The sequence below is a fragment of the Vicugna pacos genome, chromosome 3, assembly GCF_048564905.1.
Source record: "Vicugna pacos chromosome 3, VicPac4, whole genome shotgun sequence".
Classification (NCBI taxonomy): domain Eukaryota; kingdom Metazoa; phylum Chordata; class Mammalia; order Artiodactyla; family Camelidae; genus Vicugna; species Vicugna pacos.
In genome coordinates, this window is record NC_132989.1 from 1,866,268 (window position 1) to 1,887,443 (window position 21,176).

Genomic DNA, 21,176 nt, shown 5'->3' on the forward strand with positions numbered 1-21,176 from the left:
CCTTTCAGAAAGGCCAGTTATCAAAAGGTATTAGTTTTTGAACTACTACCTCAAATTTATGGCAAGAATCTCTAATACATGGAAAAGACAAGATTGAAGTACATATCAGGTCAGCAAATGGTCTAGTCACTGGTCTTATATTTTAAAAGTTTATTTAATATATTAAACCTCAAAAACTGAAATACATGATTAGGAGTATGAATGTTGGCTTTTGAAATTTGGAAAGCAGGATTGAAGCTGGATATTCTAAGTTGTATATCTGTGGGTGTTTATTGTCTTAGGAAGGTTTTCCCACCACCTCCATGTCCTCAAACCTTACAAACAAGAGGATGCAGAATACTGTATCTCATTATGTCAATCTATATGGCTTTACCCAAACCACAGAAATGCCGTATTTCAGAGTTTCTCAATGCAAATATAGTAAAAGGACATAATTTCTAAGATTTGGCCAGAAATGAATGTTTCATGAACTGCTGAAAGAGAAGCTCCCCTGGAGGCCACTATGCTGTATCATCTTTGTTACTGGAAGACGATGAGGAATGAAGGTTCTAGTGAGGAAGTACAAATTCATAATCATTCTCAGGGGCACAGGAAGAAGACCTAGTAACAGAAGCTGTCCTGAGACGGGCATATTCTGTTTCTGACCCTTCTCTTAATGGTCTCTCTCTTCCTGTGGTAGACAGAACGTTCTCATAACCATCATCATTGGAGCTCAGAGAGGGTCTCCGATAGGGCAGGTGATTAATGACAGTGTAGCTCACTTCTTCAAAACCACTGCCGTTCTCATTTTCCTGCCAAGAAAAAAAAAGAGATCAAGGATCCAGAATCATCCATCAGGTTTTAACTCAGTGACCCACGCCTCCTTTCTTCTTGTCTGATGGTGATCTTACACCTCAAGTGTTCAAAGCCTGTTCTCCAAGCCTCTTAAAGACCTTATTTTAGCAACATGAACTGTACTCCAAACTACTACGCATTCTGCTTTCATTTCACCTCAGGATAATAAAAGAGGAAAAAAAGTCACTGTTGTCTCCCTGACTACCTAGAGAAAAGCAGTCGTATATTTTAGGTCACACATATTGAGATGCAATATATGCAGCAATCAGATCTCAGTAAGTAAGTATTCAAGTTACATAGCAATACATTTTCATAGGATAAAATGCAATTAATAAAATTTACAGTTTAAATACATTGTCAGTTGCATAGACCCATCAAAGAAAATTTAAAACATGAATACTACATGTTAATTAAATCAGTACATTGCTTATGTATTAAAAATAATAGACATTTTAATATGTTTATTGATATTCACAATGTCTATAAATATAAACGCTAATTCCTGGATATACGGATCAAAGAGGAATGTGAAAAGATAAAAAGAACTGATGCTTTCACATTATAGCTGTGAATTTGATTTCATTTATTTTTGTTACAAGGTTTTTGAAAATTAAAATAATAGATTTCAGTAGACTTGGGACAAGAATAAGAATTTACAGATTACCTAAATCTGTTAAAATATTTCAATATTTTAATTTCCGTTTATGTCTGCATTAAAATGAACAAGAATATTATTTAAAATATGAAAAATTTGACAGATCCATTCAGAAGTCACAAGTAAAGGAAGAGCTACAACTAGGCTTATATGAAGTTGTCTGTATTTTGACATTTATTAGACAAATGTAATAATTTTTTTATTACCTGATTAGAAGTGGATGGGACATCTTTACCTGGAGGATAAAAAATAAAAAGGATAAATTGGGAGTTCAAGATTTGCAGATACTAACTAATATATATAAAAAAATAGATAAACAGTAAGTTTATATTGTATAGCACAGGGAACTATATTTAATATCTTGTAGTAACTTATGGTGAAAGAGAATATGAAAATTAATATATGTATGTTCCTATATGACTGAAGTATTGTGCTGTACACCAGAGATTGACACAACATTGTAAACTGAGTATACGTCAATAAAAAAAAATATATATATATATATATATATATATATATATATATATATATATATATATATATAAAGAAAACAACCTAAGAGTTTTAGAACTTCACAGGCTGGTGGTAAGGAGATGGTGAAAGAATAAAATACAATGATAAAACTTCATCTAAACATCTGACGTGATTCCATGTTATTACTACAGTTCTCAAGGTTATATGACAAAATCAAGGAAAAACAAATGTTATGAGGCAGTGTCAATACTGTGTTTCTATGTAAGTGACACACACCAAACTGGTGAATAAAAGTGGATTTTGAAACTAACAAAATTTTGTCCAGAAACATGCTATGACAATAGAGTTTGGCAAGTATTTTTTTAAAGAGTAATTATGGCTGTGATATTTAAAATATAAATTGTATAAATGTATCACAGGAAAAGCACATCATTTTTAAGATGAACAATTATTATAGAGATAAGTATTAAGTAGCAATCATTATAGAGAAAAGTACATTATAAAGAAAGTACTAAAGTAACAAAAGTAACTATCTCCAGTTAAATTCAGATTCAGGTTGATTATACCTATGAATACTGAAGCAAATTATACATGTGTTAATCTGAGATCCACTACTAGAATTTTAATACAGAAGTTATTAGAGAGGTCACAGAATACTAAATATATCAAAATCCCAATTTATAAAAGGAACATTGACTAATTCTTAAGTCTACAGCCTACTAAACTTGGTAGTGATTCTTAGCAAAATCTTAGAATATATTAAATAAATTAAACATACTTTGTATAACAAAGTTTGTTAGTAATTTCTAATAGCTTACTGTTCTTCACAAAAAAAATCATGTTCAATGCATTGATTTCAAATATTTGCAGCAACATGGATGTTCCTGGAGAATGTCATTCTAAGTGAAGTAAGCCAGAAAGAGAAAGAAAAATACCATATGAGATCGCTCATATGTGGAATCTAAAAATATGAAACAAAACAAACAAAACATAAATACAAGTCAGAAACAGACTCACAGACATAGAATACAAACTTGTGGTTGCCAAGGGGGCGGGGGGTAGGAAGGGACAGATTGGGATTTCAAAATGTAGAATAGATAAACAAGATTATACTGTAATGCACAGGGAAATATATACAAGATCTTATGTTAGCTCACAGAAAAAAATGTGACAATGAATATATATATATGTTCATGTATAACGGAAAAATTGTGATCTACACTGGAATTTGACGCAACATTGTAAAATGATTATAACTCAAAAAATGTTTAAAAAGTTTTAAAATAAGAAATCATATAATCATATATCTTTATAAATATAATCATATATAATTTAATTAACAAATGTTTTTAATTAATATCATCTTATAATCATAAACTGAGGGAATTATGTAGCCTGAATACAATTCAATTAAAGCATTAGAGGCGAGAATCTGGGGAACTAAGCATCAATATGAAGGGCATGAAGAAATCAAACACTATTGGGTGAAGTGGTTGCAGCTTTTGGTGCTGAAGGTGTTAAAAGAAGCATCATATTTATTCTCAGAGTAAAGATGTGAAACATGTCATTACTATGCTAAAGGTCAGCTGAATTTAACAACCTTAGTAGATTTCCTATTTGAGGGTAAGGCATTGATTGGAAAAGAATATGAACCTTAGAATTAGAACAGGAATATCAGAAAATTTCTGATGACTGCAATTAACCTGAATTCCAAAACCAGCAAGTAAGACTATGTTGTTAGATGAAGGACTGCCTCTCATCCTGAATAAACAGTGAGACTCTTCCTTCCTTGATTAAAAATCCTGCGGAAAGTCATCTTGCAGAGGAAAGCCAGCCAGTATCCCTCAACAAAACACATCATTGTATTCAGACTGAAAATGAAAATCAGATCCAAGCATGCCCTTGAAATGGAAGAGATTAGAACAGGAAGAGAATATATGCCTTTTTATTCTTTAATATTTATTAACTACCTGCCCAAATCAAATAAACAAAAGGGTGAATTCAACAACATGGTATTTGATTGAATTGATTCTGTGAGTCTTAAATTATGAAGGAAAACACACACGTTATGGGACTGAATGAGTATCTAGATATTGGTGCACTTACCAGTAGATCTGGACTCAGTATTTTAGCTCGGAGTTGAAATTATTAACTAGAGTGGCTACTTAGGAACTGACCTCAGTAATGACCCTTATAAAATAGCATTACTATTTCAGGTTGTAATTGTCTCCTATTAATGCTGTAATAAATTACCATAAACCTGATGGCTTAAAACAACACAGATTTATTATGTTACAGTTCTACAGATCAGAATTCTTAAAAGAGACTCACTGGGCTAAAACCAAGGTATTGACATGGTTGCATTCCTTTCTGGAGGCTTTAGGGGAGACTCCATTTCTTTGCCTTTTCCAGTTTCTGTAGACTGCCCTTATTCCTTGGATCATGGCCATCTCCATTGCTTCAAACCAACTATGGCTATTTGAGTTTTTCTCATGCTGCATCACTCTGACATTGTCTTTTCTGCTTCTCTCTTCTACCTTTTAAGAACCTTTGTGTTTACATTGTGTTAACCTGGATAATCCTGAATACTCTCCCCACCTCAAGATTTTTTTTTTACTGTCATATAGTCAGTTACGATGTGTCAGTTTTTGATGTACATCATATGTTCCAGTCGTGCATATATATATATTAATTTTCATATCCTTTTTAAATAAAGCTTATTAGAAGATATTGAATATAGTTCCCTGTGCTATACAGAAGAAATTTTTTTGTCTATTTTTATATATAGTGGTTAATATTTGCAAATTTCAAACTCCCCAATTTTTCCCTTCCCACTCCCTTTCCCTCACTAACTATAAGATTGTTTACTATGTTTGCGAGTGTGTTTCTGTTTTGTGGACGAGTTCATTTGTGTCCTTTTTTTTTTTTTTTAGGTTCCATGTATAAGTGATATCATGTGGTATTTTTCTTTATCTTCCTAGCTTACTTCACTCAGAATAACGTTCTCTAGGGACATCCATGCTGCTACAAATGGCATTATTTTATTCTTTTTTATGGCTGAGTAGTATTCTATTCTGTAACTATACCATAAATTCTTTATCCAGTCATCTGTTGATGGACATTTAGGTTGCTTCCATGTCTTGGCTACTGTATATAGTGCTGCTATGAACACTGGGGAGCATGTGTTTTAAAATTAGAGTTCCCTCCAGATATATGTCCCAGAGTGGGGTTGCTGGGTCACATGTTAAGTCCATTTTTAGTTTTTTGAGGCATCTCCATACTGTTTTCCATAATGGCTGCACCAAAGTGTGTTCCTACCTGCAGTGTAGGAGGGTTCCCTTTTCTCCACAGCTTCTCCAGCATTTGTCATTTGTGAACTTTGGAATGATGGCCATTCTGAATGGTGTGAGGTGATACTACATTGTAGTTTTGATTTGCATTTCTCTGCTAATTAGCAATATTGAATATCTTTTCATGTGCCTATTGGCCATTTTTATGTCTTCTTTGGAGAATTGCTTGTTTAGGTCTTCTGTCCATTTTTGAACTGGGTTGTTTGACTTTTTTTTAATCAACTTGTATGAGCTGTTTATATATTCTGGAAATTAAACCTTTGTCAGTCACATCATTTGCAAGTATTTTCTCCCATTCCATAAGCTGTTTTTTGTTTTGCTTATGGTTTCCTTTGCTGTGCAAAAGCTTATAAATTTAATTAGGTCCCATTTGTTTATTTTTGCTTTTATTTCTATCGCCTGGGTAGACTGCCCTAGGAGATCATTGCTAAGATGTATGACAGAAAATGCTTTGCTATGTTTTCTTCTAGTAGGTTTATAGTGTCTTGTCTTATTTTTAAATCTTTAAGCTATCTTGAGTGTATTTTTGTGTATGGTGTGAAGGAGTCTTCTAACTTCATTGATTTACATGCTGCTGTCTAGTTTTCACAACACCATTTGCTGAAGAGACTGTCTTTTCTCCACTGTATATTCTTGGCTCCTTTGTTGAAGATTAATTGACCATAGGTCTCTGGGTTTATTTCTAGGCTCTCTATTCTCTTCCATTGATCCATGTCTGTTTTTGTGCCAATACCATGCTGTTTGAATTCCTGTACCTCTGTAGTATTGTCCCAAGTCTGGGAGGATTATTCCTGCAGGTTAATTCTTTTTCTTCAATATTGCTTTGGCAATTCTAGGTCTTTTGTGATTCCATATAAATTTTAGGGTGATTTGTAAAATTGTCATTATATGGGGGTGACATGGTACTGTATTCTAAAGGCTGTACACAAAAACTACTAGAGCTGAAAAAAGAATTTGGCAAGGTAGAATACAACAAGATCAACATACAGAAATCAGTGGGACTTCTTTACACTAATAGTGAAATATCAGAAAAGGATAGTAAAGAAATAATCCCTTTTAAAATTGTATCCAAAAAAATAAAATACTTAGGAATAAATCTGACCAAGGAAGTGAAATATTTATATGTGGAGAACTACAAAATGCTGACTAAGGAGATTAAAGATGACTTAAAGATATGGAACGATATTCCATGTTCTTGGATTGAAAGAATTAATATTGTTAAAATGGCCATACTACCCAAAGCAATCAACAGATTTAATGCAATCCCTATCAGATTACCCAGGACATTTTTCACAGAACTAGAACAAATCATCCAAAAATTTATATGGAATCACAGAAGACCCATAATTGTCATTGTGGTTTTGATTTGCATTTCCCTGATGTTTAGCAACATTGAGCATATTTTCATGTGCTTGTTTGCTATCGGTATGTCCTCTTTGGAAAAATATCTATTCAGTTCTTCTGCCCATTTTTAAATTGGGTTGTTTGTTTCTTTGATGTTGAATTGTATGAGCTGTTTATATAGTTTGAATATTAACCTCTTGTCAGCCATATGATTTGCAAACATCTTCTCCCATCCAGTAGGTAGTTTTTTGTTTTGTCAGTGGTTTCCTTTGCTGTGTAAAAGCTTTTAAGTTTAATTCAGTCCTATTTGTTTATTTTTGCTTTTATTTCCTTTGCTTTAAGACATAGATTCAAAAAGTACATTGCTGCAATTTATGTCAAAGAGTGTTTTGCCCACATTTTCCCCTAGAAGATTTATAGTTTCTGGTCTTACATTTAGGTCTCTCATCCATTTTGAGTTTATTTTCGTATGTAGTGTTAGAGAATGCTCTGATTTCGTTTTTTTACATGAAGCTGCCCAGTTTTTCCAGCACCACTCGTTGAAGAGACTATCTTTTCTCCTTTGTGCTTTCTTACCGCCTTTGTCATAGATTACTTGATCATAAGTGTATAGGTTTACTTCTGGGATCTGTATTCTGTTCCTTGATCTATGTCTGTTTTTGTGTCAGTACTATGCTGTTTTGATTATTGTAGCTTATTGTCTGAAGTCAAGGTGCATGATTCCTCCTGCTCTGTTCTTCTCAAGATTGCTGTGGCTATTTGGGGTCTTTTGTGTTTCCATAGAAATTTTTATTTGTTTTAGTTCTGTGAAAAATACCAAAATTAGTATTTTAATAGGGGTTGCTTTCAATTTGTAGATTGCCTTGGGTAGTATCATCATTTTAACATTATTTCTTCCAACCCAAGAACACTGGTATATTTTTCCATCTGTTTGTGTCATGTTCAAATTCTTTAATCAGTGTGTTTAAATTTGTGGTTCAAGAACTGATTAAGGGACCAAGGGGACTGCCCTGAAAGAATCTTTTTTATATTTTGGCCTTAGTAAAGGATGGCTAGGTCTTGGAAAGTTTCTCAGATTTAATTAGGTGGCAACTTTGATTGCATTTACTGTTTGGATAAGGTCTGTTTACTTCACTAAAGCAACAGAATGACAGATATCTAGATACATTTGCTTTCATGTGGAGGGACACCAGTGCTGCTTCATTGGTGTGTCTCAGAGCTTCATCAGTTCCTGTCTGTCAGAATCTGACTTGCACTAACATTGATCATTTCATATATCCACAAGACATACTAATGTTCTACTACATGGAGAACATAAGGCTGATAGGTCCTAGTGAACGGAAAGGAGCAGGTACCTCAGGCCACTTTAAACACATAGGTTGCCAAAGGAAAATTAAGGAATCTGCACCTCACTGAAGTTTGAGGGGGGTTAGTAGCCTGAATTATTTCAGGATAACCACATCGGATTCAACTTGCATCTCCTCTTCCTATTAATCAAAATAGCACAATATTTGATGAGCCTCTTAGAATTTGGGTAAGCTATATACCAGTTGGAATTAGGCCCAGAAAGAGAGCATCTCTTGTGATAAATGATTAATTAGTTACAAAATTTGATTCCATAAAAATATTAATGAAATAAAGGAACTCTAGTAAAACTGATTAATCAAATAATAGAAAATCTGCATGTGTACACGTGCACACACGCACACACACACAGAAACAATGTTAGAAATCAGAGGGCATCATTATAGATCCTGCAAACATTAAATACATACAAGGATATGATTAACAATTTTAAGCTAAGGGCTTCTGAATTTTAGTTGAAAAGGACAAATTTGATGAGAAATGTAACTTTCAAATCTGACAAGATGAATTAGAAAATGGAGATAGTCTATAACTACAAAAGCATTTACACCTATATGTTAAAAAATTATTCACAATAAATATGACCTCCCCTAGATGATTTTTCCAAGAAAATTCTACCAAAGGGTAGAAGAAGTAAAATCATTCATACACAAATTCCTCAAGAGCATGGAAAGATTCTAAATCTGGGTCACCTAAGAAGCACTGGCATCTTAGATGTACCCAAGAAAGGGTAGCACTGGATCGTAGAGAAGTGGCCAGCAATTGAGAACCCAAACAGTGGAATGTGGTGTCAAAACAAATGGAGGAAGGAAGAATTTCAAGAGGGAGATGTTGAGCAACATTTGTAAGTGCTAGAAATAGAGTGATTTACAGCATCCCTAGTATGAGAAATATTCTGAAGCAATGACTTACTTTTCTTATCTTGACCTTGATTTTCTCTCTCAAGTGTAGTCATTTCCTGCCTACAAAGAAAAGAAATAATAACATGAGACACTCCAGTTCTCAAAGCTAAAATTGCACTTGAAAGGAATGTTTCTTTGCTCTTAACCTAAGGTCATTGCTAGATTACATTTCAAAGTTAAGTAAAATTAAAAGCCTGCTTACTTTGTCTCTTTCTGAAAAAGTATGAAATATAGTTAATAACACCATATTATATAATTGAAATGGCTAGAGAGTAGACCTTAAACACTCTCACATAAAACAAGGCAAATGTGTGAAGTGATGGGTGTGTGAATTACTTCAGTGGAAAAATACTTTCCAAATGTGTACATATATCAAATCATCAAATACTCTAAATATCTTAAAATTTTATATAACAAGGTACTTCAGTAAAGCTGAAAAAAGAAAAACCACAAAAATCTAGGATAAGAATGAAAAATGTGAAGAACAGACTCCATAATTTATGAAACTTTAGGAATTACTAAATTCTTAGACCATGTATATTGTATATTATCATATGTACAGAGAACATATGTGCAGTATGGTGAAATCAGGAATGAGTCAATGAAGAATATTAAAACACAATTTGTTTCTCTGCTATTCTTCATGAGAGAGTATGTATCTTCAAAGACAAATGAGAAGTCTTAGAAATTCTAACTGCCAACTTACAGTGACAGACATTATGTGGGCTAATGATGAGAGAAATAGAGATTATTTCCATAGGGACACAATTCTTTACCAAACAAGAGAAGAGACAAAGGGGCTGGGGTTGCCAACACATCACCTTTTGTTTGCTTCCCGGACTGCTAAACTTGAGAGGAAATATGGAGATGGCAAAGGATACAACCTCAAATGACCTGTCCACTGCAAAGAAGATAATACACACAGAACAGAGATGTGCCCAGGGCAGAGGGAGAATGTTTGGTGAGGAGGCAGTCTGAGACTCATACTAAAATCAAAGCCTCAATCTTAAGTTACTTCTCCTCTGCACCCTCCCCAAGCAAATGCCCAGATGTACACATACATATCACTTTATCTCAAAAATGACCTGCATAACAAACATAGCACAAAGAGTGTATTAAAGGCAGATAAAGAGTGATTATCTGCTATTAAATATTAAGAATAATAAGACATGGAGAGGGAAAGTGGGCCAGCATAAATCAGGAAAACAACTGAAAGAAATGACAACATTTTAGAGAAATTAAAACATCATTAAAAACATGGAAAAGTAAAATCAGTTCCTCTAAAAACAAAGCAGTAGCATGTAAAGCACACTGGAAAATTAAATGGTATAAAATGAGAAGGTCAAGGTGTTAATTATGAAAAAAGAAGGCCTAATATAAACATAGTTGTTATTTCTGGAGGTGAGAACCAAACAAATAAAACAAAAGTGTTCAAAGATATAAAAATAAAACTTAAAGACTTGAAGCTGAATATTGATTTTATAGGGAAAAATGCACAAATCCTATGGAACATTGTTATGTAATGCCTTCTGAACTTCAAGAATAAATAATGAATCCCAGAACATCCGTGGGGAAAACACTGCAGATAAGAATCAGAAAGTTGGTTCTATAACATCAGCAGATACTTGCTATCTCCTTTCCAACCACAAAATGTAAAGGAGAGTTGCAAAGAGTCACAGGGCAGTCATAGTCACTCTACTGTTTTTACTTTTTCCTTTGTGCAGAGAAAGCAGATATGAAAGATGTAGGAAATGACTGATTCCTGCAAACATTGTTTCACATCACCAGCAAACACCTAGGCCTTCCTCTCAATCCCTCATCATTTTATGCTTTGTAGCTGCAGGAGGGGCCATCTCAGAGGTAGAAACCCAGACCTTGAAATGAAATGATTAGGAAAGAGGTTGAGTGCAAAGATATGAAAAGCCCATGACCGATAAAGAAGTCAGGGTGTTTTTCTGTTCATCTAAGCCAAGGCAAGATACCAGTGTCCAAATATAGATTGTCTTTTCACTGCTTCTTTTTTTTTTTTTCCTTTTTTTCCATTGAGTGTCTTGTGAGGGTTGGGCAACAGATAGGCACTTATGAGTCAAACAGTGGTTAGTGCTTTGACAAACACATGGCCTGTAGAGGAAGATGGACTATAAAAAGCTAAATTAACGAATATAAAGTTACGAGGGAGGAGTAAATAGATGGAGCAGAAGAGATTTTTAGGGCAATGAAAGTATCCTATATGATACTATAGTGGTGGCTACATGTCATGCATTTGTCAAAATCCATAGAATGTACAACATCAAGAGTGAACCTTAATGTAAACTATGGACTTTGGTTGATAATAATGTGCCCATGTTGGTTCATCAGTTGTACCAAATATGCCACACTGATGAGGGATGCTGAGGGTAGGGGAGTATATGTGTGTGGGTGGGGAGGGCAAGGTGCCACTCTATTTTCTGCTCAATTCTGCTGTGAACCTGAAACTGCTCAAAAAATAAAGTCTATTAATAAATAAATTATATGTATGTATATGTGTGTGTGTGTGTGTGTGTGTGTGTGTGTGTGTTTGTGTGTGTGTGTATATGTATGTAAAGTTACAAGTTAAGATAAAGGCATGGCAAATATAAGTGGGGGAGGTGGGGTGGGCAGTGAAGGAAATCTACCAGGTGTGGAAAAAGCATTACCGCATAGTCTAGTCAGGGAGATTTTTCAGAGCCAGCATCTCCAGAAGAGATGACATCAAGCACAAGCAAGGAAAACAAAAACCATGAGCCCTGACAGAGCTGTATGTACCAGGGTCCTGAGGTGAAAATGATTGGTGGCTTGAAGAGTGTGACTCCCTGGGAGATAATGGGTGAGTGTGCAGGGTGAGATAGGACATTGGAGAGGTACACAGGAGTCAATCCTCATTGAAGCCCCAGGTGAAGAATTTGGATTTTATTCTGGATGTAAGAGAGAACCATTAAAGTGTCTTAAGGGAAAGTCATAATTAGACATGTATTTCCCAAAGACTATTCTGGCTAAGCATAAAGAATATGTTAAAAGTGTGGTCATTGCAAATAGCCAACCAAAGCCAAACATCTTTTATTTCAGCTATACATTCATGCATTTGCTTTATATAGCTATTAAAAAACAAAATATGTACACCCACTAATACCTCATCTTTCATGTTTAGATAGAGTCCCCATCCAACATTCTGCGAAGGTCTTAGAAGCAATCACCAAAGAGTTGGATCATTGTGGTTCTAAGAGGTCTAAGATAAGGTGTTAGCTCTCTTGGGACAGAGATTCTGGAAGTTAATCTTTGGGAGAGGGAAATGCTCTGATATGCTGTGTTCTTACCGTTTACTTTTCACATCTGGGTTCTCCTTCCCGAGCTGCTTTTGATTGTCTTTCAGGCAACTATAGGAAAACACAAAGAAAGAGACTGTTACCTCCCTCCAAATATTTTCATCTCCTTTTCTAGCTTTCCTTGCCATGAAAACCAAGCCTGCCTTTCCATTTTGTCAGACTTCTCTTTTCCTTTGAAATTGGCAGTTGTAGTTACAGAATGCAATTTGGAAACTGACCACAGGGGCCAGGCTGATGATGGGGCAAAATGTCTGTAGTGTGATCTTTGATCTCAATGTGTCATTTTTAATAATCAGGAAAGTTCCAAGGCTGTAATTGATCAAAATTGGGAATGCAAGTTTCCTGAGTCACCAGAAGAGGTAGGAGGGGACAAAAAGGTAGAAAGACCTTAATAATGGGAAGGTGCAGACTCTCCAGTGAACCCAAGTAGCATCAGCAGCTTATGAACATCCATGTGCAGTACTAGGACTATCGACCCTGGTCCTCTGAGCCAGAGCAAGGTCCTCCAAACCCTGCTGTCTTGCCATCCATGTACATATAGGGCAATGTAATCTTCACCACTATTCAAGAAATTTTGGGGGGAGGGGATAGCTCAAGTGATAGAGCACTTGCTTAGCATGCGCAAGGTCCTGGTTTCAATCCCCAGTACCTCCTCCAAAAATAAAAGTAAATGAATAAACCTAATTACCTTCCCTCAACAAAATAAATAAAAAAAGAAAAATTTAAAGAAAAAGAAAGAAAGAAATTTTTTTTTAGATAGAAAGAAATTTTTGTTGTACATATTACACTTAGGGTTTTCCCATAAATTAAAAATCATTCTTATGAGAATCAAACACAGACTGAATGATGAAGTTGTGACCAGAGTGACAATGTGATTACACTGTGGTTATGCAATAGTTAGCAACAGAGCCAGGCTCATAATTCAGTTAATCAAATCTTTCACTGCACCTGTTGTACAACAGGCATAGCAGTACTTTGGTCTTTTTCTGCTGTCATCAAATCCCCAACATTGGTCTGTTGTCCTGTTTCTACATAGGGCTGCATATGAAATATCTCAGACTATGAGCTCCACACTTGTTTACTGGCTTTATTCAGAGAAGTCATTTCCTCAGTGTTGGTGTTTACAGTTAAAGAAACATTGTTAGATATTGACATGTAGGACCACTAAGCAGAGAATAGAACTTGTTAAACACAAAGTAAATCAGATTTGTAGAGGAAGGGAGCCTTTTCTTTTACAGAATATATTCTGTTATAGAGCTTTCTGGATAATACTCAAAAGCGGTCAGATTTTGATATAATGATTATTAGTAGGATAGATTGTAAAATTTAATTTCAGCATCCCTGTCTTCTGTTCTTTTTCTGCCTTCCTAGAGTCCAGTTTTCTCATGATTTCACTTTCCTAAATTGGTCAATGAAGAAAGAATCTACTAAAGTAGTTGTCCTTGAGGTTATTAATGATTCACAGATTTAACCTTCTAAGGGATGTTTGTATTTTATAGTTAAAAAAAATAGGAGCATAAACTTCTTAACTTAGTACGAACCGAGTTAGAGTTTGATGTCATTAATATTACTGAATATAACTGGATGTTAAATGCTGCTGTACATGAAGTAAAAGATTTTTTAAAATCAAGAAGAATTCAGGTAACATCAGACATTGGTGATATACAAAGACTTGTTGACTGAATTAATAAATTATCAATATTCTATCATTAAAATATCAGATACTAAATTAAGCCTAGAAATGTATGTTTGCCAGAGTACTGAGATAATGGCTGATTTTTCCATATTTTAAGACCTACATGTAAGATCCATAACCAAAAAATCCCTAGAAGGGACTATAGGTAGAAAACTCTTTGATATAAATTGTAGTAATATTTTTGAATCAGTTTCCAAAGGCAAAAGCAATAAAAGCAAAAACAAACAAAATGGACCTTATTAAACCTAAACATTTTGCACAGCAAAGGAAATCACTGACAAAAATGGAAAGACAACCTACAGAATGGGAGAAAATATTTCCAAATGACGTGGCTGACAAGTGGTTAATACACAAACTATATAAAAAGCTCATACAATTCAATACCAAACAAACAACCCATCAAGAAATGGGCAGAAGTTCTGAATAGATTTTTTTCAAAGAAAACATACAGGGGGCTAACAGACACATGAAAAGTTGCTTGACATCACTAATTAGTAGAGAAATGCCAATCAAAGCAGCAATGAAATATCACCTCACACCTGTCAGAATGGCTAGCATCAAAAAAACTACAAGTAACAAATGTTGGAGAGGATGTGGAGAAAAGGAAACCATTATACACTGTTGGTGGAAACATAAATTGGTGCAGCCACCATGAAAACCAGTGTGGAGATTCCTCAAAAAGCTGAGAATAGAACTACATATGATCCAGCAATTCCACTCCTAGGTATATATTTGGAAAAAAACAAAAACACAAACACTAATTCAAAAAGACACACATATTGCAGTGTTTATACAACATCGCTATTCACAATAGCCAAGAAATAGAAACAGCCTAAGTGCCCTCAACAGATGAAAGGATATAGAAGCTGTGAGATATATGTATTTACACTATATCTACTCTATCTATCTATCTATCTATCATCTAGATAAAATGGAATATTACTCAGTCATAAAAAAGAATGAATTTCTACCATTTGCAACACGATGGATGGACCTAGAGAAAATTATGTTTAGTGAAATGTCAGACAGAGAAAGAGTCATACTGTTTGATATCACTTATATATGAAATCTAAAAAATAATACAAATGAATATATACACAAAACAGAAACCAATTCACATATACAGAAAACATTCTAGTGGTTACCAAAAGGGAGAGAAAAGGGGGAGGGACATGTTAAGGGTATGGGATTAAGAGAGAGAAACTACTATGTATAAAACAGATAAGCAACAAGGAGATAGCACAGGAAATTATAGATATTTTCTTGTAGTAACTTTGAATGGAGCATGATCTATAAAAATACTGACTCACTATCCTGTACACCTGAAACTAATATAATATTGTAAATCAACTATACTTCAATAAAAAGTAAATCAAAACAACAGCAAAAAGCACATGACAATCAATAAGGTATTATACCAAACAGGGTAGGCCATCAATACAAAGTCTATTAACATAATTTACCACCTTAGAATCTAAGGAAAAAAATTACAAGATTTTCTCAATAGTTTCAAAAAATCCATTTGATAATATTGAGCCCCATTAACAATAAAAATCCTCATAAAATGTAAGTTGGAACTTCCTTATTTTGATAAAAGCAATATATCAAAAACATACAGCAAGGTTAATAAAAATGAAACAAGAAACAAGTAGGCTTTGCAAGAAATGAAAAGGAAGAGAAAAATGTTTAACTTTATAGCTGATGTATTAACTATGTAGAAAACCCAGTAACATTAACAAACCATTAAAATAAATGAGAAAGTCAGCAAGGCTGGTGGACACAAAATGACCTTACAAAAGTCAGTAGCATTTCAACAATACCAGGCTAGACAATAATGTACTTCATAGATTTGCTATTTTAAATGGTATCTGGAAATAAACCTAACAAGAGAATGCAAGAAAAAAACAAAAATTACAACTCTATTAAAACACATTAAAGAGTTGAATAAATACAGTTACAAACAATTTTTGATTGGAATAGTGTATTTGCATTAACATCGCATTTTTTGCCCTCTAGGTAGTCAATGTTATCCCAATCAGAATTCAAGCTGGCACTTCTGATAAAATTAACAAATTAAATTTTTAATGAGTATGGGAGGGAAAAGTCCTCAAAGAGCTAAATCAATTTTGAAACAAAGAGTGATGAAGAGAGCATGTTCTGGACACAGTTGATGGGCAACGTCAACATCTATTCTACCTTCTTTTCAGAGAAAGGAAAGCAGTTACCATCTTCCTCTGACTCATTTGCCACCAATATTCAAGTTGCAAATTAGGTGCTGCCCAAAGTGAGAAGAGGCCTTTTTATGGCTCTTCCTCTGAAAATCAGGCTCACAAAGAGGAATTTTCTCCACATAAACATTCTGGTGTCCATTCTCCAGCGTCATGGACATTGTTGGTAGCGGGTGCAGAATTCTTAAATGGACAGTCCTTCTAAAAGCCTCCTGAGCAGGAGGGGCTCCCCTCAGTCAGTTCTGTAGGGTGAGAGTATCTTTATAAGAGGCCCAGCCTCAAACCTACAACTTCAGTCATTCCAATGATTTTTGTAAGCACCAAATTCTTTATATTAAAACCCATCTTACTGGGGGGAAAAATCTGCTCTGCCTTATATTTCTTATGTCAAACCTCTATGATGTCATTGAAGATAGCATCACACCAGATACCAAGTCATACTACAAAGTCATAATAATAAAAACTGTGTGCTGCCAGTAAAGATACAGGCCAATATTTTTTAAAAATTGAGTACAAAGAAACAGAGCCATTAATATGTAGAAACTTGGATATAATAAAGAAGGAACTACAGTTCAAAGAGAAAAGAGTGGATCTTCTATTAGATGAAATCGCAAAATGTGGCTTAGTTTTAGAGAGAGAAAAAAGCAAAATTCCTAATTTAAGCTATATACTAACAGGGATTGATGATGTAAATAACAAAGTCAAAGAAATGTCAGAATAATAGCTTTGTCAGATGAGAACGGGGAAAAACTTCTTCAGTTCCACTCCTAGGAAATTACTCAAAACACATATCCACAAAAGCATTTGTACGTGAGTATTTTTAGTAGCTTGATTCATTGCAGCCAAAAATCAGAAGCAACTCAAATGCTATGAATAGAAGAATGTATAATCATAATCTTGTATATTTGCACCTGAATAAACTCTGGAACATTAAACAATAAAAAAAGAATGAACTTTGGTACACGCAATGTGGATGAATCTCTTCATTAATGTTAAGTAAAAGATAAATGCAAGAGTATATTCTTTTGTACGGGACCATTTACAAAATGGCAAACATGGGAATAGAAACCAGAACAGTGTTTGGAGGTGACTGACTGACAAGAGGCATGGAAACTTTCTGAGATAATGAAAAAATTATATATATATATATATATATATATCTCATGATTGGGGTACCAGTTATATAGGTATCCTCATTTGTAAAATTCAAGTCTTACACTTAACATTTGCTTATTTCACTATATGCAAATTTTGCTTTAATATAGAAATCAATGAAAGGAAATTTAATTATCTTAAAAGCACCAAATCACAAACCATGAGGCAAAAAGATGACAAATTTTATAATATCAACATTTAGGATTTCCAGTAAATAAAAAATGTAACTAGCATATAGATGCTCAGTAAGAACAGGTATTTGTAATAGCTAACAGAGATTCTTTGTGTGAGCCAACATTAGTCTCCTGAACCTCCTCCTAGTCCCGTCTATGCACTTCCTTGTAAAATCCAGTTTTAACAAGAATCTTGCTATGAAACTTTTACTAGAAACCTCGCCCCTGATAGCTCAAATTCTTCATCCTCCACCATCCCCCAAGTAATATCTGATCATCCCGGCCTGTCTTCAGCAAGAATTCACTCAGGTTGGTTTAGCCGAACCACCTTTATCCCTATTTCTTCTTAGCAATTTTTCACCCACTGACCACTCCCCCAACTCTCTTCCATAGTTATAAATCCCCACTTGCCCATGCCATACTTGGAGTTGAGCCCCATCTCTCTCCTAGACTGTAAAATCAGGTCTTCTTTGCCATCTTTCACATGTGTCATTGAGTATTTTTTATTTTAACTTGGCTAACACTCAAGAGGTGAGTCTGCAGTATTCCAAAGGTGCTTGCTAATCCACAAGAATGCGAGAAACCAAATTAAAAAAAGAAAGATGAGTAAAGGATTTGAACAGTAAACATTTGAAAGAAGCTTTGGTGTCTAACGAGCATATGAATAAATACAGAAAATCACCAACAAACAACCAGAAAAATGAAAATTAAAATAGCACTTGGATACAAATTTATATTAAAATGAATGAATGGCAGAATTAGGAAACATGCATGTTCCAATTGTAGGAATGGATGTGGAGATGCAGAAGCTATCCAGAAAGGGGGAGTAGAAGGTGCAGCCTCTTCTTAGAAAAGAAACAGGGTGCATTCCAGGTCACTCCTTCCAAAGGGATGTAAGAGGTGTGTTCTCAATGTCCACAGAAGGACTTTGGTGCGAGGGTTGGCAGTGAATGAATGGTATGACGTGAGTGCAGATAATGAACATGCAGAAGCAGCTACATAGCAGATGCACTTACTCTAACAATTACAGATCTCAAAGATATTGATGAGTAAAGAAAGTAAATAATAGACTCATGTGACATATTATCATTTGTATCTATTCAAATTTTAGATAAATAGATTCATTCTCTCTAAGGTTACAGGTGAAATATGCTAAAATTGATACTTAGGGGAACAGGAGTGAGATTGAGAATCAGGGAGGAAGGAGAAAAAATAGTGAGAATGGTCTTGCATAGGTGAAAGTTGATAATAGGTTAAGAACTGGGGAGTATGGAATGGACCTTGAGGGCATTATGCTAAATAAAAAAATCAGACAGAGAAAGACAAATACTATATATGTGATCTCACTTATATGTGGTATCTTAAAGTCACCAGCACATAGATACAGAGAAGAGATCGATGGTTGCCAGAAGTGAGGGGTGGCAGGGAGTGAGAGAAATATGTGAAGGTGGTCAAAAGGCACAAAATTCCAGTTATAAAATAAATAAGTCTTGGGGATGTAACGTACAGCACAGTGGCTACAGTTAATAACACATTATAGATTTGAAAGTTGCTAATAGAGAAGATCTTAGAAGTTCTCATCACACGCAAAAAACTGCAACTGTGTGAGGTGATCAATGTTAACTAAACTTACTGTAGCAATTATTTTGCAGTATAAACAAATGTTAAATTATTATGCTGTACACCTGAAACTAATACAATATTATATGTCAATGACATCTCAATAAAACTGGGGAAAATAATAAACAATAACAAATAATAATATAATAAATAATAAATAATACAACATATAATATATATTATAAAATATATAAAATATAAATATACAATGATTAATAAAATAAATAAATAAGAACTTGGGAGTATGGTTAATTTTAAAAATAGACAAAAGAATCTCATGACAGGGGCTTAAACCAAGGCCATCTTAACACTTGCTACCACTTTTTAGCACTCCTCAGTTTCTCTCTTCGTGGTGATTTCCTTATTCTTTTCTCCACTTTTAAAGCACCTGCAACTTTATTAAAAATTGAATGAAAATGGCAATGCAAAATACTTCTCAGTGGTCTCAAAGAAGAGTTAGTTTTGAAAATCTCTAGCCCATTCTTTCTTTATTTTTTTGGAAAACGTAACAGCATCACCGAAATTTGTTAGATTCTACCTTTGCTTAAATATTAGCTAATAAGAATAAAGAGGGAAAGTCTATGTGATCACCTACACGAGGAAAATTCACCTGCTTCAGCCTTGGGACTTTGCCTCAGATGCTCCAGTCTCTGATGTCTGGCCAAGCACCTGATACATTTAAAATGTAATGGCAGAATTCATCTTCATTTATAAACTGACTATACTTCAAGTAAAAAATAAATTAATTTTTTAAAAAGTAATGGCAGAATGTTGAGACAATGAATCAAGTTTGTCTTAAGGCCGATTTTCCTATATTTTGTTTACTATCTCTCCTTTCTAAAGTCAGGGGCACACTAAAGCTTTATTCTCTGGGAAATATCCAAGGTTTTAATTTGATTATTTTAGTCCTGAGCAGGAATGCATGGCTTCTTTATGAACAGTTATAGAGATTCAGTTATGAAGATTTCTCCAAAAACCTTCTACAAGTTCTAAATCCATCTTGTCTGAACAAATTAAGACTGTGTCTAATTCCACCAGAGGCAGTATAGATTTTCTGTTATTGAATCGTCCTTTAAACTATCACCTTTGAAAGTCTGGGTCATAGAGAGATCATAAGATACTCAAGATGATCAAGAACAATAAAACTATCAATCTATAGTTCTGAAGTTTTTTATGCCATTATTAAGAAATTGTCCTATTATTTTTCGTCAATTAGGGCCTGTTTGCGTGATGTGTTCATGGGTACACACAAACTTCAGATAGATAGGTAGATGATGTAGAGGAGGAAAACTTATCCTCTGCTTTCTTTAGGCCTCTGGCTGGGCCTAAAATTAAATTGACATAAGACAGATTAACAGGAGAAAAGCATACAAATTTTATTTGATTTTTGCATATACATGGGAGCCTTCACAAGAGAATGAAGACCAGAAGAAACAAGCAGAACAGGAAGCTTTTATACCTTTTAGACAAAGAAACAAAACATCTGTGAAGAATTGACAAGGCAGAGGGGTTTAGGCTAAGGGAAATAAATGGTGAAGATGTAACACAGTTTGTTTATATAGCTTTCTTGGTCCTCAGTTCCTTGTCTCTGGTGATAAGAATTTCTCCCTTCCTCCTGGTACAGGAGAGCATCTTTCAAGTGAGCAATTTAGCTCATGCTTTCAGGGAAGAGCGGAAAGGGTGAGGAGGTCAGAATAACTGTCCTGCTTCTGCTGTTTCCTCAAACTCCTTCAGCTTAAAATAGTCTATATACCAAGATGCTGCATTTGGAGGTAGGACATCGTGAACTCCATCACTGAGTAGATGGAGAGAAGATTCATACATTCTAAACATAATGTGTGTGTCAGGTACAGATTTCCAGAAGAAGGAAACATTCCTGATTATCCATTTAATATTGAATTCTTTAGATGAGCAGCAGGCAGAAGGCTAACCCTGCATCCCCTCGGTCCCCTCAGAGAACCATCATCAGGCTTCACACCCTCCCATGTCCAGAAGGCCTAGAGCACAGCCTGGATATACCTTCTTCTAGAAAAGAAGTC

General features: G+C 34.6%; 1 protein-coding gene and 1 long non-coding RNA gene across 7 annotated transcripts in view; one reads left to right on the top strand and one right to left on the bottom strand.

The window, feature by feature from the left end:
* Positions 1 to 21,176, top strand: part of LOC140690784 (uncharacterized) — a 68,305-nt gene that overhangs the window by 7,129 nt on the left and 40,000 nt on the right. The gene's annotated exons all lie outside the window — the stretch shown is intronic.
* The window catches only part of LOC140690778 (germinal center-associated signaling and motility-like protein), a 29,764-nt gene continuing 8,723 nt past the window's right edge, over positions 136 to 21,176 (bottom strand). Inside the window, exons 1-5 of one of the 4 annotated variants that reach the window (XM_072952722.1) lie at positions 16,158 to 16,539; positions 12,257 to 12,316; positions 8,935 to 8,984; positions 1,696 to 1,724; positions 136 to 791 (exon numbers count right to left, since the gene is read on the bottom strand). In XM_072952722.1, coding sequence (XP_072808823.1) covers positions 549 to 791; positions 1,696 to 1,724; positions 8,935 to 8,984; positions 12,257 to 12,316; positions 16,158 to 16,204 — 429 coding nt within the window. In that variant the 5' untranslated portion in view covers positions 16,205 to 16,539 and the 3' untranslated portion in view covers positions 136 to 548. Of the gene's footprint in view, positions 792 to 1,695; positions 1,725 to 8,934; positions 8,985 to 12,256; positions 12,317 to 12,652; positions 12,706 to 16,157; positions 16,540 to 21,176 lie in introns of those variants that run through there. The other 3 variants (XM_072952730.1, XM_072952736.1, XM_072952726.1) reach the window with 3 other exon arrangements.